The sequence below is a fragment of the Rhinolophus sinicus genome, linkage group LG11 (assembly GCF_036562045.2).
Source record: "Rhinolophus sinicus isolate RSC01 linkage group LG11, ASM3656204v1, whole genome shotgun sequence".
Classification (NCBI taxonomy): Eukaryota; Metazoa; Chordata; class Mammalia; order Chiroptera; family Rhinolophidae; genus Rhinolophus; species Rhinolophus sinicus.
In genome coordinates, this window is record NC_133760.1 from 3655058 (window position 1) to 3674527 (window position 19470).

General features: G+C 45.6%; 1 protein-coding gene and 1 pseudogene across 4 annotated transcripts; one reads left to right on the forward strand and one right to left on the reverse strand.

The window, feature by feature from the left end:
* Window positions 1-337: 337 nt before the first annotated feature.
* Window positions 338-16469, reverse strand: LOC109434537 (zinc finger protein 418). 4 transcript variants are annotated; one of them, XM_074315536.1, is made up of 5 exons: window positions 16200-16469; window positions 6657-6747; window positions 5998-6099; window positions 4339-4465; window positions 338-3308 (listed from the first exon to the last, which is right to left on the reverse strand). In XM_074315536.1, the coding sequence occupies exons 3-5, from the start codon at window positions 6088-6090 to the stop codon at window positions 2032-2034; spliced, it is 1497 nt and encodes a 498-aa protein (XP_074171637.1). In that variant the 5' UTR covers window positions 6091-6099; window positions 6657-6747; window positions 16200-16469; the 3' UTR covers window positions 338-2031. The 4 variants fall into 4 exon arrangements, with proteins under 4 accessions (XP_074171637.1, XP_074171638.1, XP_019567162.2 ...); XM_074315537.1 differs by having other exon boundaries at window positions 5998-6116; XM_019711603.2 differs by having other exon boundaries at window positions 5998-6325.
* On the forward strand, window positions 8371-13504 carry LOC141567605 (large ribosomal subunit protein eL30 pseudogene; annotated as a pseudogene).
* Window positions 16470-19470: the final 3001 nt, after the last annotated feature.

The window sequence follows — 19470 nt, forward strand, 5'->3', positions numbered from 1 at the left end:
TGTGGTGACCAAAAGTGACAGGGAACAAAGGTTTAAATCAAAGGAAGCCTTTTAAGACAGATCCATTGGAGAAACTAGTCTGGTTGCCAGAAACTAGACATTCCAGCTGTGTGTCATCCGCTGAATTGTGGTGAACAGAGCATGTGGTCTTTGGGACAGTGTTATTTCTACACTCTTTGGAAGTGTCCTGTTTGTCATCTACAAAATCCGAGACACTATTGGGAAGTGTAAACTGGGTAACTCAGCTCCAACAATTCCTCTGCTATAATGGACTTACAGCAGAGGACTTAATAACATCTTGTTTAAGATGTTAATGTGGACATTAAAAATAAAACAGTCATTTTGACCAGCGAAGGTTTATTCAGCAAGAGCAGAGTTGCAATGTGGGAAATCGGAGGAAAAAGTTCAACAAAAGAGATGAACGTTAGGGGGGAGAAAGGAAGTGGGAGACATTGTTTGAGGAAGTGAGAATTCAGGGTGATAACTTTCTCATGGGGTGAGGGGCTGGAGTGAAAAAGTGGAAACAAGCCCAATGTCTTCTATTAATGCATTTGAATGTAAACACATTGTGGATAGCCACAGAACAGAATACTCAGCAATAAAAGGAATGAAATATTTAACATAAGTGACACCTGTGAACCTCAAAGTTATTATGCAGCATGAAGGAAGGAAACCATAATATAAAACATAGAAACTACATAAAGAAAGCAAAACTAAGTCAGTCTAGTTGCCATGAAGGCAGTTTTTAGCATGAGTCCATAAGTGGTTATGATTTTGACTGTTTGTTTCAATGGGTGCAGGCGCACCTTCTGTCAAAAATAATCAGCTTAAACATGTGCAGTTCCCATAGCATGTCTATGTAACAATCATTCAAACAAAAGTCTGTATTCTCCCACTTTTTTTCCCCAACCAGAGGCTGAGAAATGTTGACTGATGCTTTGGGAAGTGCAGCCCTGCATCAGTGGCAGGAAAAACACTCAGAAATGATCTTAATTGTTTGTCACTATTTCCTGCCACTTTAGTCTGCGGAGTCACAAAAGCTACACCCTGGGCTCTTCCTCCTGTTTTCACTTTCTAGCCTCTGCAGCAATATATGTATGTTCAGGTGATCAGTGCAGAGGCCACAGTAACAGCCAAAGCTTTGTTCGCTCCTACAGCCCAGATGCGCTGTCATCCCACACAACCAGTCAGTGGAACATCCGTGGGGCACCCTAGAACAGGGACGGCCTCTCAGTCTGCCACCCAGTGTTTCTGTACAAATTATGATTTGAGACTGGCCCCTGTAGTCTTGCAACCACTCACACCAGACAAGCCAAGTCTAGACATGAAGGCACATGATTCCTTTTGTAGTAGCTGTGAAAGAGTATCCCCACAGTAGTGCTCACCATGGTGTGACATCCTGGGGACAGGGGACCGATATAAATGTTTCAGAGGAGCATGCACCGGAGGCTGTCACGACAGTCTACACTCCTGTGGGCTGACGTCCAGGCTGCCCTGTCGTCTCTCCTAGGAGGCCTTGGGCAACCATGCAAGTTAGGCCACAAGTGGAAGCAGGTAGACCTTTGCAAGTTGCTAGCGTCACCCTGAGTGCGCGTGCCCGATTAATCAGAGAGGAGGAAGGAGCTCCCCAACCCGAATATTTAGGAACATCTGATATACCCTGCTGAACCTCTAGCTGGTAAAGGTGAGATGGCTTCTTGGCAGGGGCATGAATCAGGCAAGGGAACCGAGAAGAATATACAACAAGGCTCCTCAAAGCTCCTGAGGAACCCAGAACTCACGGAGCTGTATGTATTTCACCTTGCCACCCCCCCCCCCACCCCCCCCCCCCCGCCCTGTTCTGTTTCAATCAACAGAAAAGCACCTTCGACCTGGGTGTACGTTCTGAGGCCAAACAAGGTCAGGTAGACTTTAGATGAGGGTTTTCACAAGTTGGGTGTGCACACATCAAGCATATGAGTGGTCAAGCTTCCGTGTCCATACAGCAGAGCAGTGGCCAAAGGTTTGCCCACAGCTGCTGCCTGCATGAGGTTATCTGGTGTGAAGTTTTCTGTGCTGAATGATGTGGGAGCTCTGGCTAAAGGACTTGCCACACTCGCCACACTCGTAAGGCCTCTCTCCTGTGTGAACTCTCTGGTGCTGAATGAGGTTGGACTTTTGGCTGAAGGATTTCTCACACTCGTCACACTTATAAGGCCTGGCTCCCGTGTGAATTCTCCGGTGTTGATTGAGAGTGGAGCTGTGGCTAAAAGACCTCCCACACTCCCCACACTCGTAGGGCCTTTCGCCTGTGTGAATTCGCAGGTGCTGGACGAGTTTGCACTTGTAGCTGAAAGACTTTCCACATTCGCTGCACTTGTAAGGCCTGGCCCCATTGTGAATTTTCTGGTGCTGAATAAGGTTGGAGCTCTGGCTGAAGGAATTCCCACACTCCCCACACTTGTAAGGCCTGGCCCCAGTGTGCACTCGCTGGTGTTTAATGAGAGTCGAGCTGTAGCTGAAGGACTTCCTACAGTCCCCACACTCGTAAGGCTTCACTCGATTGTGGATGTGCAGGTGCTGAACGAGGCGGAGCTTGTAGGTGAAGGCTTTCCCACACTCGCTGCATTTGTAAGGCCTGGCTCCCGTGTGGATTCTGTGGTGCTGAATGAGGCTGTAGCTTTGGCTGAAGGTTCTCCCACAGTCACTGCACTCATAAGACTTTGCCGCCGTGTCAGTTCCCTGGCAGTGACTAAAGGTGGCGCTTTGGTGGACGGGTTTCTCCCACTCATAAGGACTAGCCTGAGGGTGAAGCTGATGATGCTGAAAGAGTTTGTATTTGCAGTCACTGTGCCCATAATGACTCGTTCCACTCTGAAAGGCCTCCCCACCCCCATTCTTGAAGCCGCTGGGTGACCTAGCCTCTTTGAGAGTGGCCTGATGCTGGAGAAGACTCAACATGGCCAGGAAGTCCTTCCCCACTGCCCCACAGGTCAAGGTGAAAGGCTTCCCTGAGACGTGGAGTTGACAGCTCGTCACCAATGAGGCCGTGTGCGTGTCCCTCCGCAGTGGCTTCTCATCACTGTGCTGCTGATGCTGGTAAAGGTTTGGGGTGAACCAGGCGTGTTCCCCCCAGACCCCACAGGCACGGGATTTCTGCCCAGGATGGAACCCGTGCTGTGCCGTGAGGCACAAAATGTCTCTCTCCACCAGGACACTCTTCTCACAGGTGTGAGTCTTCTGGGTGGCTGGAGTTTGGCCCAGGGGCGTTTGTTCCACAGAAACACTCTGCACAGAAAGCACCTCCTCCTCCATTCCGTACCAACAACCTGAAAGCACAGAAAGGCTGGAGAGTGTACGTGGATTTGGGGGGGAGGGACAGCCCCATCACTGAAAGAAGTGAGGCCTGTGGATTGTTTTCAAGATGTGACAGTTGTGACCAGTTTGACGGGAAAAGGGCTGCTCTGTAGCACTGGGACTCTAAAAGACACAAGAATTTCGGGGTCCCCAACTGACTCCTCTGTGTGTGGAAGTTTCTGTCCAGGCCCAGATGGTTGCAACTAGCCAGAATGCTGTTCAGAGTCTATCTCACAGATGCACGCACTCCTTGCAACACGTTACATGTGACGCAACAGTGGCGGTAGCCAAAGACCAGAAGTCACAGTAGAAATGAGAAGTTATGGAATTGTCACCAATGGGGAAGGAAAGGGACTCGAGGTGTGGGGTTGCTGGCAGCAGTGCTGACATGGTGGGCACAGAACAGGTTCCTGGTGAGTGACCTGAACACACCCTGTTGTCCTGCCCTCCCCCAGCTGGCATTCACCAGGACCTGGCCTCCTCTGAGCCCATGGTGCTAGGGTTGGTATCATGTCCATTCGGTGAGGCACCCCAGACTCTTATTCCCGAACCCCAGGTGAACAATCTGGGACCAGGATGATACCAGCACTAAGGTGACAGGTGAGGGGACTAGCATTGGCCCAGAGCAATTCTGCACATAACACATAAACAGGAAACAAAAACCAAGTGTTCATCTCCAAAGGTAGTGTAGTGGACATACTAGTTACAAGTGCTGGCAGACGGGGAGAAATGTCAGCTAGGAGGGAGAAAACCGGCTGGGGCAGTGGTGCCAGGTGTGGGTGGTTACAGTTACACTGCCGGGGGAAGTCAGGCAAGGTAATGACCCACCAGGCTGTGTGGGGCCACGAGTCCAAGAAGGGGGCACTTGCTCAGCCCACCTGGATTGACCCCAGCACCCAGTCAGGGAGCTGGGAGGAAACAAGGCCGTAGCTAGAGTCCAAAGGGAGAGGGAAGCTAAGAGCAGAGTTGAGCCTGGGACCCTGGGGAGGCTGTGAGTCTTACCCAGTGAGGTCACAAGTGCAAAGTTCTCCAGCATCACATCGTGGTACAGGCATCTCTGAGTTTCATCCAGGAGCCCCCACTCCTCCCAGGAGAAGTACACGACCACGTCTTCAAAGGTCACACGGCCCTGCCATAACAGGGAGAGGTGAGAATACAGACAGCCCCACAAATCCATCCCAAAATGTCTGCCCCCTGCTCATCCAATTCAGAAGACACAAGGCCCTGGTGCCACTCATGTCACTCTGTCCTCAGGAGACGGCCCACATACACGTAATCGAAGTTCAGGGCCTTACCAGCCCCCAGCCAGGCAATTCCCCTGAAATCCTGCAGTTACCTCCCAGGTGTCCACCCAATCGTACCTCCAACCTTCACTGTAAGTCCCTAATACCAAGGACCATGGCCATCAGTTCAAACGCACTCTCTGCCTGCACATCTGTCATTGCACCCCACCACCATGTCCCCTCAGGTACCCCCTTTGTCCTGCACCCGCTCCTCCATACTCCTCACAGGCCGTCAAGAGTACTTGGCACCATCAAACACGATCCAGGACACTACAGACCTAGTGGCCCCTCAAGTCCACTGTGAAGGCCCCAGGCTGGCAGTCTTCTCACTTTGTGGGTATTGATGCCCACTCAGCAGCCTGCCCTTTTCTTTACACCTACCTTTATTCACAGCCCAGCACAAAGTAGCAGTCACACGGGACATCACACTAAGAACCTCATTCTAGACTTTTATGCCCAGCTGCCTCCAGTCTGTGTTTTCTACAATAGGACAGAGTCTGAACATCTCCTCACTGAAAATGACTCCCACGGTTGCTAAAAACCCTGGGGCGGTGGGGGAGGGGTCTCATCACCAATCCCTCCCATTCTCTTCCTCACGCTCCGAGAACATGGTCCACTCCACCTGGACTTTGTGGCTGCTTCCTCAGCAACTACATGGAACATGTAAAGGCAGGGGTAACCACCTCCATGTTGTGACTCACCCCGCCCCCTTTACTCCTGCCTCCCTGTTGCCCAGGAGAAGGAAAAGCGACCTCTATTTTCCTCCATACTTGCAGCTCAGCCTCATCTGCAAGCATTTTGTACATGCTGGTACCTCTGCTCGTAACAGTCTCATATCGAGTGCTGCATGTATGAACAGCCTGTGTTTCATGCTTCTCCAGAATCCCAGACACCACGGGGATGAAGTGGGACACCCTTCCCTTAGCTGTGTCGACAATCAGAGGAGACAGAGGAAACCGTGGTGGGGCTCAGTGGGCTCTGGTCTCCATTGAGTCGCCTGGAGTCAGGAGACCTCAGCTGATTATCTACACTTTGGGATTCAGGCCTCAGGGCTGACTCTTATTCAACCTCCCTTTGCCACGTCACTGTCATCACCCCTCTGCAGTCTGCTCTTGTAAACAGCCTCTTCAGAAGCTTTTATATCCTTAAATCATGTTTCTCGTTCAGTGAAAGGCTCCCAGGGCCCCCCAGGCTGACAGTCCAGGTGCCACTCCACCTCACACACTCTGATCCAAGATGCTCCCAGCTCGCTTGCCCTTCCCTGTCTTTATACTGTCAGCCCCTCTCCCATCCATTACACCCACCAGCGTCTCACTATCCTGGATGTTGGGGCCTGAGCTGCAGGACATGAGTTGGCCCTGGGGAGATGTGCATTCACCTGAGCCGGGACCCTGAGCGTGACTGCTGCCATCGGACTCTGTGCAGTTGGGACAACGGCTCTTGTTGTGCCTTCTTTGACCAGCTGTTGCATCTGGAGCCTCTGAACAGGAAACAGACCTAAGAGAACAATACTCGAACTCCCGCCCCAGTGTGACGGCATACACAGAAGCACCCCTCTCCTGGACCTTCATTGGCTCTTCTAGGCAATGATGTTCTCACAGCTCCATAGGTGTCCCGGAACAGAGGGAACGCAGCACTACAAGGGGTGGGCGTCCTGGCTCCTTCTTAAAGGAGCCGTGCCAAGATTCCTGGGGTGTTGCCTGCAACTGATCATATAGCGTTTTAGAGCCATGATTTCAGACGCCACGAAGTACCCACAAACTACAAGTATTCAGATGACCCCAAAGGCTACAAATGCCCATGGACATGGGTGGGGGAAAATATAAATCTCCAAACCACATTCCCACAACCTTTGTGTTAGCCCCTTTATAGTTATGTAGACAGTCACTGACACCTCCTGTGCTCACTAGTTTCCATGGTTTTTGCATAGAGCCTTGTCTATTTGAGTATTAGACCAGCCGAAAGAACCTTGAGAGGGAGGGAGAGGCTTCCTTCCCGCCAGAACGCAATAAAGTAAAACGAACCAAACGTGCTCACCAGGATCAGGATGGTGCCCGTGGCGCTGGCTTCAGAGGAGGGTCCAGAAAAAAGTCTAGTGCTGAGGATGTACCGGACTCACTGCTTGTACCTGCAAAGCGCAAAGACAATGGTGCTATCAGCGCAAACACATTACATCAATAGCGCACACATTGACTCTGTTCCCTCAGCCTGTCCATTCTGTCTGGAATGTCCCAGGGAAATGCGGATATATCGAGCCCCTGCTGCTCAACAAAACTGTCACTCTCATAGGAATGTCGACAGACCAAGAGTTTCAGGATCCAGTAAGGAAAGAGCAGAAGCGGAGGAACCGGCACAAAGTTGGCCCAGTCTGTGTAAAAAGAAGTCAAGTTCACACCCAGCAAACCTGTGAGTGGTAGACGATCACTTTAGAGCAGGGGTGTCCAAACTTTTTTCAACGTTTTTTACCAAGGGCCATATGCGGTAAAAGACAGAAACAGCTGGGCCACTAACTCGAGGTGAAGTACATATTGACTCACAGGGTTTATTTAAGTAAACTAAATATATTTTTGGAATTTGCTGCGGGCCAATTAAAAATGGATTGCGGACCGCAGTTGGCTCACAGGCCGCAGTTTTGACACCCCTCCTTTAGAGAAAGAACCAACTTGTCAGGTTCTCAACACTTCCTCTTTTGAGTTAGAAAGTTAGAGTGAGGGATTTCCAAAGATCCCAACCCAGTCCAAGTGAGCATAATAATATCCGAATTCTAGGTACTAGAAACTACTTCCTCCACTTAGAGGCTGATTTATCTTACTCAGAGGAAAGTAAAGACAAAGAAAGCATAGTGGATAGATGACATATTACAAAATTGTACACCTGAAACCTATGTAACTTTACTAACAATTGTGACCCCAATAAACTTTAATTTAAAAAAAAAAAGAATAGTTGATTATTATCATCATATGGGGAAGTCTTTGCTCACGTTAACAATTCTCTTAATTTCATAATAATTACAAAGCTATTTTCTGTAGATGAGCATCAAATGAATAAATTATCTAGCACCCTCATGATGTGGACACATGCTCAATAAATTCTGTCTAAGGCTGACCCTACAGTTCATAATCTTACACTTAAAAAGTATCAAAGGGGCCGGCCTGGTGGCTCAGGCAGTTGGAGCTCCTTGTTCCTAACGCCAAAGGCTGTCAGTTTGATTCCCACATGGGTCAGTGGGCTCTCAACCACAAGGTTGCTGGTTTGATTCCTCGACTCCCGCAAGGGATGGTGGGCTGCGCCCCGTGCAACTGACACCGAACACGGCACCTTGAGCTGAGCTGCTGCTGAGCTCCCGGATGGCTCAGTTGGTTGGAGCACGTCCTCTCAACCACAAGGCTGCTGGTTCAACTCCCCCAAGGGATGGTGGGATGCGCCCCCTGCAACTAACAACGGCAACTGGACCTGGAGCTGAGCTGCCCCCTCTACAACTAAGATTGAAAGAACAACTTGACTTGGAAGAAGTCCTGGAAGTACACACTGTTCCCCAATAAAGTCCTGTTCCCCTTTCCCAATAAAATCTTTAAAAAAGTATCAGAACATCCTCTTTATTTAGCTCTTTTTCCCTCAAAATTGCAGTAAAGTCAATTGATTTGTGTGCTATGTAAACATTTTAAAAAGTCAATATAAAAACTGTTATGGCACTTATATTGAAAAATGATAGCAAAATACTAGTAACAACCTGTGTCCTTCCTTCCAGGGATGAAGAGTAGTTGAGCAAATTCTGTTACATCCTCCATACAGTGGAATACACTAGTCAGCAGTAAAAAGGAATGACTGATACGTGCAAGAATCTGGATGAACTGCAAGCATATGCTGTTTAGTACAAAAGTACCCCAAAGTGCCATACTGTGCCATGCCCTTTCACTTGTGTACTTTCTCAAAATCATGTAACTACAATGAAAGGAATGATTTACCAGGACAGGGGTGGGTATACAAACATAGCAGGAGATACTGCTTTGTGGTGATATACCAGTTCTCTATCTTGATTGCTGTGGGGTAACGTGAGTCTAGAGAGTAGAACATTCTGTAAAAGTACACATACATACTCACAAGTTAAAAATGGTGAAAAGGAATGAAATTTTAATCTTATCCTATAGCTTTCTAAGAATGGAATGGAATTTCATACTGTTTAGGCAACTTCCTGTGACTAAAATAAAAATAGAACTAACTGCAAACCAAATCCCACACCTTACTTACCCAAAGAGGAATTTTCCTATCTATTTTTTAAACTCACTATTTTGACTATAGTTCTAAAACATGTTGGAGAGTCAGCATCACAGCAGAGTGGGAACTCCTTTGCTCCCTCCCTTATTCACAAGTTGGACAAGTGTTAGTTAAGAAACAAGCCTGAAAGATCCACACATGGCTCTCCATCTGAAGGTGGGAATACTGGAATGAACAAGGAGGGTAAAGACAGGGACAGTAGCCGCAGATGCAGTTCAGCGCCCACCTTGGTACGGTAGTGGTAGAGAAGTAAGGCTGCAACCTTCACACTATGGCCTGGAGCGTAACAGGGACAGAAGCTGTGTGCCTCCCAGAAAAGGTATTGCCCTGGGAGCCCTCAAAACCATTTGTCTACCACCCGCCACATCCCCCACCACTGGTGGTGCTCCTTAACAGAGGCGACACCCACCGTCCCAGTGGATACAAGGTATTCTGCTGCACCTTGATCCCAGAGGTGCAAATACTGCTGGTAAGAGAAAACAAAACTTGGGCTATACCACAGTCTACTGGAAAACAAAGAAAGCACCCATTATAAAGCATGGGAAATAGAGCCAGACAGACAGATAGAAGAATTAGTGAGTTCGAAAATACAAATGTAGAAATGACTCAGATGGAAGGAGAGAGAACTAAGTATTTTAAAAATTGAGAGAATTCAGCAAGAATTACCAGGCTCCACTCAGACTGTCAAAAAGAAGACCATAACCCACAAAGGAAACTCCATTATTCAGTAGACTGGAAGGAAATATTCAAAATATTGAAAGAGGTACCATCAGCCAAGGACTATATATCTATACCTATACCTATATCTATATATCCTTATGCAGCAAAGTTACCCTGTAGATAGGAAGGAGAAAGGCAGGCTTCCCAAACAAAAGCTGAGAATTTACCACCATGAGACCTGCCTCTGCCCTAAGAACGCCAACTAAAATGACAGTCAGAAGCGAAAAGAAATAATGGAGACACAGAACAACCAGAAAACAAAAGATAAAATAGCTGCAGTGATTCCTCATCTACTAATTATTACCCTCGACGCAAATGGACTGAACTCACCAATCAAAAGGCACAGAGTAGTGGCATGGATTCAATAAGACCAAAATATATGTTGGCTGCAGGACACTCCTCTCTGCTTCAAAGATAAACATGGGCTCAAAGTGAAGGGGTGTAAGATGATACTTCAAGCAAACAGCATCCAGAGATCAGTGAGGGTAGCCACACTTACATCAGATGAAATAAAGAAGACAACAGACAGAGAAATGGACAATTAAATTTATCAAATTTAGATGCGCCAAAAGATATAAAGCAACTACTAACGGACCAAAGGGAGAAACTGACAAAATAAAAAATGAAGAGACGTTAAAATGGACTATCCAAGCATACTGTGAAAGGCTAGATGCCAACAAGTTCCTAGATGTATACAACCCACCGAGACTGAATAATGAGGAAGTGGAAAACCTACACAGACCGATCACTAGGAAGGAAACTGGAAGTCATCCAAAACCTCCCAGAAAACAAACTCAAGGGTCAGACGGCTTTGTAAGTGAATTCTACCAAACATGTGATAACCAATTCTTCTTAATTTCTAAAAAACTGAAAAGGAGGGAATAGTTCTTAACTTTTACAAGACCATCATTACCCTGGTACCAAAACCCAGGCAAGGACAACACACAAAAAGAAAATCACAGGCCAATATCTCTGATGAACACATATGCAAAATCCTCAAAAAATATCAGCAAGTCACATACCACAATGATGTAGGGTTTATTCCAGTGATACAAGAAGGGCTCACACATCAGCAAACCAAACAATGTGAAACACCAACATGATCACAGCAATAGATGCAGAAAAAGAATTTGACAAGCTACAACATCCATTTCTGATAAACACTCTCAGCGAAGTGGGAATAGAGGGAACATACTTCAACACAATAAAGGACTCTCCACTACCATCATACTCAATGGAGAAAAACTGAAAGCTTTTCCTCTAACATCAGGAACAAGACAAAGATGCCCACTCTCACTACTGCTATTCAACATAGTACTAGAAATGCTGGCAAGAGAAAGGAATAAAAGCATCAAAATCAGGAATGAAGAAGTAAAGCTCACTTTTTGCAGATGACCTAACTCTACATATAGAAAACCCTTAAGACTCTACCAAAAGACTATTAGAAACAATAAACAAAGACAGCAAAATTGCACGATATAAAATCAGTATGTAACAATCCCATTTACAACTGAGAAATAACTGAGGAGAAAGACCTGTTACAGTGGAAATTACAAGACACGGTTCAAAGAAATGGAAAGATTCAGGCCTGCCTGGTGGCTCAGGTGCTTGGAGCACCGTGCTCCTAATGCCGAGGTCGCCAGTTCAATTCCCACATGGGCCAGTGAGCTGGCGCCCTCTACAGCTAAGATTGTGAACAGCTCTCCCTGGAGCTGGGCTGCCTTGAGCAGCCAGAGGTTGGCGTGAACTGCCATGGGCTGCTGTGTGATGCCGCGGGCTGCTATGGGCTACCGTGTGCTGCGATGAGTGGCCGGTGGCCAACATTGAGTGGCCGGCAGCCGGCAAGAGCTGCCGTGAGCTGCCGACCAACGACTGGAGACCGACTGCCTGGAGGGAAAAGGGGGCAAAGCTCATAATACCAGCATGGGTCAGGGAGCTGTGTCCTACACAATTAGACTGAGAAACCACGGCTTGAACCGTAGTGGAGGCAGAAGAAAGTGGGGAAAAAAAGAATTGGAAAGATTCCATGTTCAGGGATTGGAAGAATTGACATAGTTAAAGGGCCCATATTACCTAAAGCAATCTACAGATTTAATGCAATCCCCATCAAAATCCCAATGCCATTTTTCACAGAAATAGAACAAAAACCCTCAAACTTATATGGAAACTACAAAAGATTACAAATAGCCAAAGCAATCCTGAGAAAAGAGAACAAAGACAGAGGTAATACACTCCTCAGTGAAACAATAAAATACACATAACAAAACAGAAGCACTCAACTTATGGACCTTGGTTGCAGAGGGGTTTTTGTGAACTTAACCCCAAAGGCAAGGGAAGGAAAAGCAAAAATAAATGAATGGGACTACAAAAAAACTAAAAAAAACCCATCAACCAAAATTATAAGACAACCTACTGCAGACAGCAAAAAAAAACCATCAACAAAATGACAAGACAACTTACTGAAGATAGAAAATATTTGCCAATGATACACGTGGTAAGTTAATATCCAATATAAGGAACTCATACAATTTCACACCAAAAAAACAATCCAATTAAAAATGGACAGAAGACCTGAATAGACATTTTTCCAGAGTACATACAGATGGCCCACAGACACATGAAAAGATGCTCAATGTCATTAATCATCAGAGAAATGCAAATTAAAACCACAATGACCACCTCACACCTGTCAGGATGGCCATCATCAATAAATCAACAAACAAATGTTGGTGATGATGTGGAGAAAAGGGAACCCTCATGCTGGTGGTATGATTACAAATTGGTGCAGCCACTATGGAAAACAGTATGGAGGTTCCTCAAAAAATTAAACACAGAACTACCTTATGCCCCAGCAAACACACTTCTGGGTATTTGTCTGAAAAAATCCAAAACACTAATTTGAAAAGACATATGCACCCCTATGTTCACTGCAGCATTATTTGCAATAGCCAAGATATGGAAGCAACCTAAATATCCATTGATAGATGACTGGATAAAGAACACATGGTATATATATGCAATGGAACATCACTCAGCCATAAAAAAGACTGAAATCTTGCCATGTGACACCATGGATGGACCTAGAAATTAAACAAAGACAAACACTATATGGTTTCACTTATATGTGGAATCTGAAAAACAAAATAAATAAACAAACCAAACTCAAAGATACAGAGAACATTTTGATGGTGGTCAGATGGAAGACGGTTGAGGGTCTGGGTGAAAAAGGGGAAGGGATTAAGAACTACAAATTGGACCCTGGCCATCTTGTTAGCTGCTCTTGGTTGGGGCTGTCCCACACCTAACGCAGGAAAATGGTGGCCACAAAAAAAAAGATGAAAAAGTCACTACAGTCAATCAACTCTAGACTCCAACTTGTTATGAAAAGTGGAAAGTATGTGCTGGGGTACAAGCAGACTCTGAAAATGATCAGACAAGGCAAAGCAGAACTGGCCATCCTTACTAACAACTGCCCAGCCTTGAGGAAATCTGAAATAGAGTACAGTACTATGCTATGTTGGCCAAGACTAATGTCCATCATTACAGTGGCAATAATATTGAATTGGGCACAGCGTGTGGAAAATACTACAGAGTATGCACACTGGCCATCACTGATCCAGGTGTTTCTGATATCATTAGAAGCATGCCAGAACAGACTGGTGAAAAGTAAATCATGCAGAATTTTTAATAAAACTGGTCCGAGTTGTTTAAAAAAAAAAAAAAGAACTATAAGTTGGCAGTTATAAAAAACAGTCACAGCATAGGGAATATAGTCAATAAGTACAGCATAGGGAATATAGTCAATAATATTGTAATAATTATGGACGGTGTCAGGTGGGTATTACTTATTGGAGGATCACTTTGTAAGTTATAAATATCTAATCACTATGTTGTACAACTGAAACTAATATAATATTGAATGTCAACTGTCATTGAAAAATAAAAAAAATTCTAAAAAAAATTAAAACCCCTTGTGGGTGTTCACATGTGCAAGTTCATTAATGCAAACATTTGTATGTACGGGTATGTGCATACATACATTTTTGTGTATGCATGTTTACGTGTGGGTGGGCAGAGAGCAGGAAAAGGAACAGAAACAAGTGTTTCTGGGTACTTCTACTAAAGATGATCAAATTGTGTATCATAAGAGTTGGTTATTCTGACTCAAGGTTGTGTATTTGCACAATTGCATCAGAGCCACAGAATGTTTTCAAAGTCATTCACAAGGTTCTAATAGCCTGAAACTAACTGAACAGATGTGTATACCGGTTTTGTGTGCTTTCATATCCATTGTTTTATTTTATCGTACCAGCAGCCAGCTGAGTGATAAATGCGTGTTTTTTACCTTTCTTTTTAAAGGAATAACCAGGGTTCTAAAAAAAATAGCAAAACATGCTCATTAACACTAGAATATAGATGCCCTCTAGATTTTGTGCTCACTGCGCTTTCTAGTATACCTAGCATTGCCTGACAGACTATAACATACCTAGTTTTATTTGAATTTCAGGTGAGTAATGAGTAATTTTATAAGGTATATTGCATGGAACATACACTAAAAAATTCAGTTTATCTGAAATTCACATTTAACTAAGTGTCCTGTATTTTCATTTCCTAATCTGCCAATCCTAAGTATACCAGTAATGCATTATTTTAATTGGGTATCATATGTGAAACTGGCTATATTAGTTTCTAATTGCTGCTATAACAAATTGCCATGAATTTAGTGGCTTAAACAACACAAATTTATTATGTTACAGTTCTGTAAGTCAGAAGTCCAAAATGAATCTCACTGGTGTCAACAGGGCTGCCTTCCCTTCTGGAGGCTCTAGAAAAGAATCCATTTATTGCCTCTGCCAGTTGTAGAGGCCACTCACATACTTGGCCTAATGGCCCCTTTCGGTCTCAAAGCCAGCAATGGTCAGTGAGTCTTTCTCACCCTGCATCACTCTGACACTTTCCCTTTTTCATCATTTCCTTATGATTATACCTGGCAAGCCCAGATATCCAAGATAATCTCCCAATCTCACGTCAGCTGATTAGCATTCTTAATTCCATCTACAGTGGTACCTCGGTTTTCTAACGTAATTCGTTCCAGAAGATCATTCAAGTCCTGAAAGTTTCGAAAACAGCCAACAGCTAGGCCTCAGGATCTTGCAGAGGAAGCTGCGACTTCCGAGGCGTGTTCGAAAACTGAAGCATTTACTTCCGGTTTATGGTGTTTGTAAACCGAAATGTTCGTCAATGGAGATGTTCGAAAACCGAGGCACTACTGTACTATCTTAATTCTCCTTTAGCACATAACCTAACCATTACTAGGAGGACACCTTTTTTATTTTTTTTAAGGTGGGGCAGTACTCTACCTACCACATTGGCCTAGAAACTATAACTCCAATAAGCTACAACAAACCCTCCCTCCCCCAACTGTTTTCCCACAGGCCACCCGTACGGTTTTAAGACTATCATGCTGGGTCCTCCTCTAGCCTTGACAGTATGGCAGTGACACCAACGACTCCCATCTTCTTTATGGGTGGTTTCTCCTTTATCCTTAACTGCATATTGATACCACTGTACAGAAGAGGAAAAAAAAAAAACAACCCAGTTTCACCTTTTCTTCAGGTTTCTATTCTGGTAGTTGCAATTTCTCCCTTATTGCTTTCATTCCAACTATTCTCAGATAGAGTCTTTATCTTGATAGAAGTAAAAATATTTTGTTATTTTCATGGCTTTATTGATCTATAACAACTTAACATAAAGTGCACAATGTGATGAGTTTTAACATATATACACGTATGAAACCATCACCATCGTCAAGATAGTGAACATATGCATCACCACCCCAAATTTTTTCATGACATTCCTTCTCATTCCAACCACCATTCTCAAGCAATCACTGATACTGATCTGCTTATGTTGTGATAGACTAAGTTCATTTTCTAGAATCTAATAAATGGAAATATGCTGTGTGTTCTTTCTCAAAATTCTTCCACTCAGCATCATTACTTAGCTATTCATCCCTGTTTTTTTGCATACACCTATATTTCATGTTACAGACTGACATTTGGGGGAGGTAGATTAGATTAGATGAGTTCACCAGGCTGAGACCCTCACGATGAGATTAGTGCCTTCGTAAGATACACCAGAAGTTGCTCTTCCTGTCTTTCCACCATATGAAGACACCAGTTTGCACCTTGATCTTGGATTTCTCACCTTCCAGAACTGAGAAATAAATTTCTGTTCATTAAGCCACCCAGTCCTAAGAATGTAGGTGGAACCCTCAGCCTGCTAATCCAGGCGTGACTCAGCCTCACTGTTTCTCGCAAGCACAAACCCCAGCTTTCCCGAATATTCCCGGCTCAATTGCACATACCAGTTCCTCGCCTGTAACCTTCTCCCACATCTATTTACACCCTCAACAGTAACACTAAACATTCCCAGTCACTATCAAAAATAGGACCACATCTACTAGTGCCTCACGGTCCTGGACGCCAGGGGCTGGGCTGCAGGACGTGAGCAGGTGCCTCGCACCCCAGGCTTTAGGGTCCGGGTGGGGTGAGGGCGGTGTGGACCCGGGAGACGCGCACTTACCTGAGCCGTGTCTATCGGCCTGGCCGCCGCCATCCCGGCCTGTGGGCTGAGTAGGGCCGGGAGCCGGCTGGAGGTTCGTACCCCGGGAACCATCTTACGCGTCGCCGCGGCCGAATTCCCACACTCGCCTTTGTAAGGTAGGGACGATGACCCCTCTGACTCCTTCTCTGTCCGGTACCCCACCACAACCCAGCACTCTTGAAACCTCCACCCAGATGAACACACCCGAACAGCCAAAATGACCGCCGGGAGGAGGACGCCGGAAGTCCCGCCCCGCGCTCCATTCTGAGCCCTCATTTGCTCAGCAAGGTTGCCATTCGACACAGAGCATCCAGGGTAATGTATTTCCCCTAGATTGATGTAGGCGCTCTGGCCTACCGCGGAAACTTTTAGACCCCTGAGGGGCGCTGGGAAAGAGTATCAACCGGTCTGGGGACTTCGGATGGTCTCCGTCCCTTCTTAAAGGGGCAGAACTCAGGTTTCTGGGGGTTGTTGTGCATTGCCTGCCCTTATTCACGCAAGTTTTTCTGGATGAAAAAGGGGCCACATACTAAACCTGACAAGCTAGCGGAGGCCTCCTATAAACTCAGAGACCGAAATTCACCACATAGGATGCTCTGAACATAAAAATCCCTAACTAAAAGTGGGTCGTGGCTGGTAGCCACATCCTTGGCCTGTAGCTTCCTTGACAAAGGTCAATCTTTACCTTAAGTGAGCCCGTCTGTTGTCTTTTTTTGCATCTAAGATAACATACCCTTGGAATGTCAGGGTATTTATTCCCTTTTTCCAGACCCCCTCCCTGACAGGGTACAATCTACCACACCTAACATTGTTCTTATACCCTGATTACCATCTCTATGTGGTGTAAAATCCTATTAACTATGCTGTACACATCAATGTAGAAAAAATATCTGTCTCTCCAATTTACTTTTTATCCAATCGCAGAGATTTTCCCACTTTGCTTTCTCCCACCTCCGTAACTTACCACCCCTGGATTTCATGTAACCTTCTTCTTTTGATTCTAATATATAAAATAAGTTGCAAAACCGCCATTTTCTGGAGCATTTTCTCAATCTGTTGAGATTTTGCTTCCTGGCAACTGTCGTCAGTTTGGCTCAAATAAACTCATAAGCTTTCTCTTAGACTGACGGTTTTTTCGTCAACAGTTTGGAGATGTATTATCTTAGATTCTGTGAAGTTCCCAGAGGTAAAATATATTACTTCAGATGCCCCCAAAGGCTACAGATCCAAATGCACATACTCTGTAGTTTTCACCATCCAATGATGTTTCACCAGAACTATTTCCGTTACCACCTTTGAATCACTACATAGTCATTGTTAATAGCTTTCTGTAGTTTTGCATTTTACATGCTAGGTGTGTTAAGACGGGATTGTAATGGTGGCACTAAATCTTCTCTGTTAAGATTTGGATCTCTGGTCTTTTTGAAAACTTTCTTTTTTGTGCTCGCTTTGGCAGCACATATACTAAAATTGAAAGCTTTCTTTTCTTTCTTTGCCTCTTAATGATTCTGCTTCCTATACATTTACTATGCGCACCAGTTTCAATGTTTCTATTTACTTCAGCGCAGTGCTGGCCCTGGGACTTGGGAAAGGTTTTGCATCTGTATGGGATATACTCCTGGCTCCAACTTAAATCTACATAACATATGCAAAGGTTGCGATAACCAGCTTAACTGCACCTTCCCCCTACCCCGACAGACAAAGCCTAGCTCAACAGAAAATTGCACTACAGGCCTACACCGCCTTAGGCCTAGAGAAACCACCAAAATGTGCTGAATAGAAACCATCTTATCTTAGAAGCTATCTTGTCCTGCTCCCTGCTCGCTTCTAATGCATTGAAGAGGAACAGCTTGTGTCATGCGGGGTCTCTGCTCCCACTCCCCACACAAGAACGCAGGATATGGTGAGGCCAAAAAGGAACACCCACGGAGCCATAGGTAGGGGAGTCATACCACTATATTCTCTCTGGCGGCACTATACTCTCACTGGAGGCTGGATTCACACTGTCCAGAAACCGCCATCCGCGCTTGCCAGCCCAGCCACCATCTTCTTGCTAGCCCCCATTCTTCTCTCTTCTCTCCCCTAGCGTAGCCACAGCAGTTATATTGTGGCCAACGGCTCACTGGTTACAGCTGACGGCCAACTAGCCACAGCTGATGGCCATGCAATCATAGTTGGCCATTTACTACCTGAGTCAGCACCTGTCTATGTGAGGCCGAGAGCCTGGAAACTGCTTTCTGGGGTTCTGCCCCCACAGCTTGTTTACCCCCTCCTATAAAACTCCATACCCCTCTTACAGGGAGATGTTATGGTCTTTTCTAACCTAACCTCCTGCAGCTCAAACACACCAAATAAATTCTAATAGACCAATTTCTGGTCTCCCGCGACTCATTCCTCTTGCTGTGCCTAATAGGGAGAACCTTAAATTGATGATTTCAACTCTTCCCTGGGAAGTAATGATCACTTTTCTTATCATTACAGGCAGTGAAACAAGGCCCGGTTGGCACCCCCATAGTAGAGGCCTCTCCCTGTCCCTGACCTGCCTATAGCTTCACAATGGATCATTCCCCTGCAGCTTGAGCCAGAATGTCCCATCCTGCCCAGTTCCCTGTTTTAGAAAATTATCCTGTAACTTATGATTAATACGCTTAGGCTTATTGATCACAATCTCTATGGTCTAGCATTCTTTCCAGGCTATTCCTATCATTGTTCCTGGGTTCCTGATTCCACTAGAGAATCATGTGGCCAGAGGGAAGGCTCCATGCAGACCCCCGGAACCCTCACATAGCCTCTGGAGGAACGCCCAGATTTTCCTTTAAATACCCCTAGCTGGACTGAGAATGTTATGGCAGTTTTTGGAGGTGTTAACCTGCTGCCTTCTCAGACCACCGGTCTTCTGATAATAAACGCTTATCATATGACCCAAATCCTGTGTCGGTCTATTGGCTGAGCGGTGCAGCCAGCGTGAGCCCCGGACTCGTTTGGCCTCTTGGCCTCTGGTTTCAGTTTCTGGCAACCATGAAGGGATAGACTCAGGGCTTCTCTGGTAAGTCTTTCAGCTTGTAGGGGGTCTTGGGGGCTGCCTGGGTCAGGGTGGATTCCTTGGTACAAGACTGACTTCTGGAAGCAGCTACCGAGTGATTTTGGTCACCAAGGTCGGGTTTGTACCAGTGCCCACCTGTCACGGATGCCTTTTTTGTTCAGTTAGGATAGAATAAGCTTTTACTCTGTTTCCTGCCTCTATTTACTG

What these genes read in the sequence shown, in the direction of transcription:
- LOC109434537 (XM_019711602.2), bottom strand. Translation starts at nt 6,190, where the DNA reads ATGAAGGTCCAGGAGAGGGGTGCTTCTGTGTATGCCGTCACACTGGGG. An exon ending in TCCAGGATAGTGAGACGCTG is followed by an intron (nt 4,466 to 5,923) that starts GTGGGTGTAATG and finishes CTGTTATGGCAG; the next exon opens with GGCCGTGTGACCTTTGAAGA. An exon ending in TGCACTTGTGACCTCACTGG is followed by an intron (nt 3,309 to 4,338) that starts GTAAGACTCACA and finishes CTGTGCTTTCAG; the next exon opens with GTTGTTGGTACGGAATGGAG.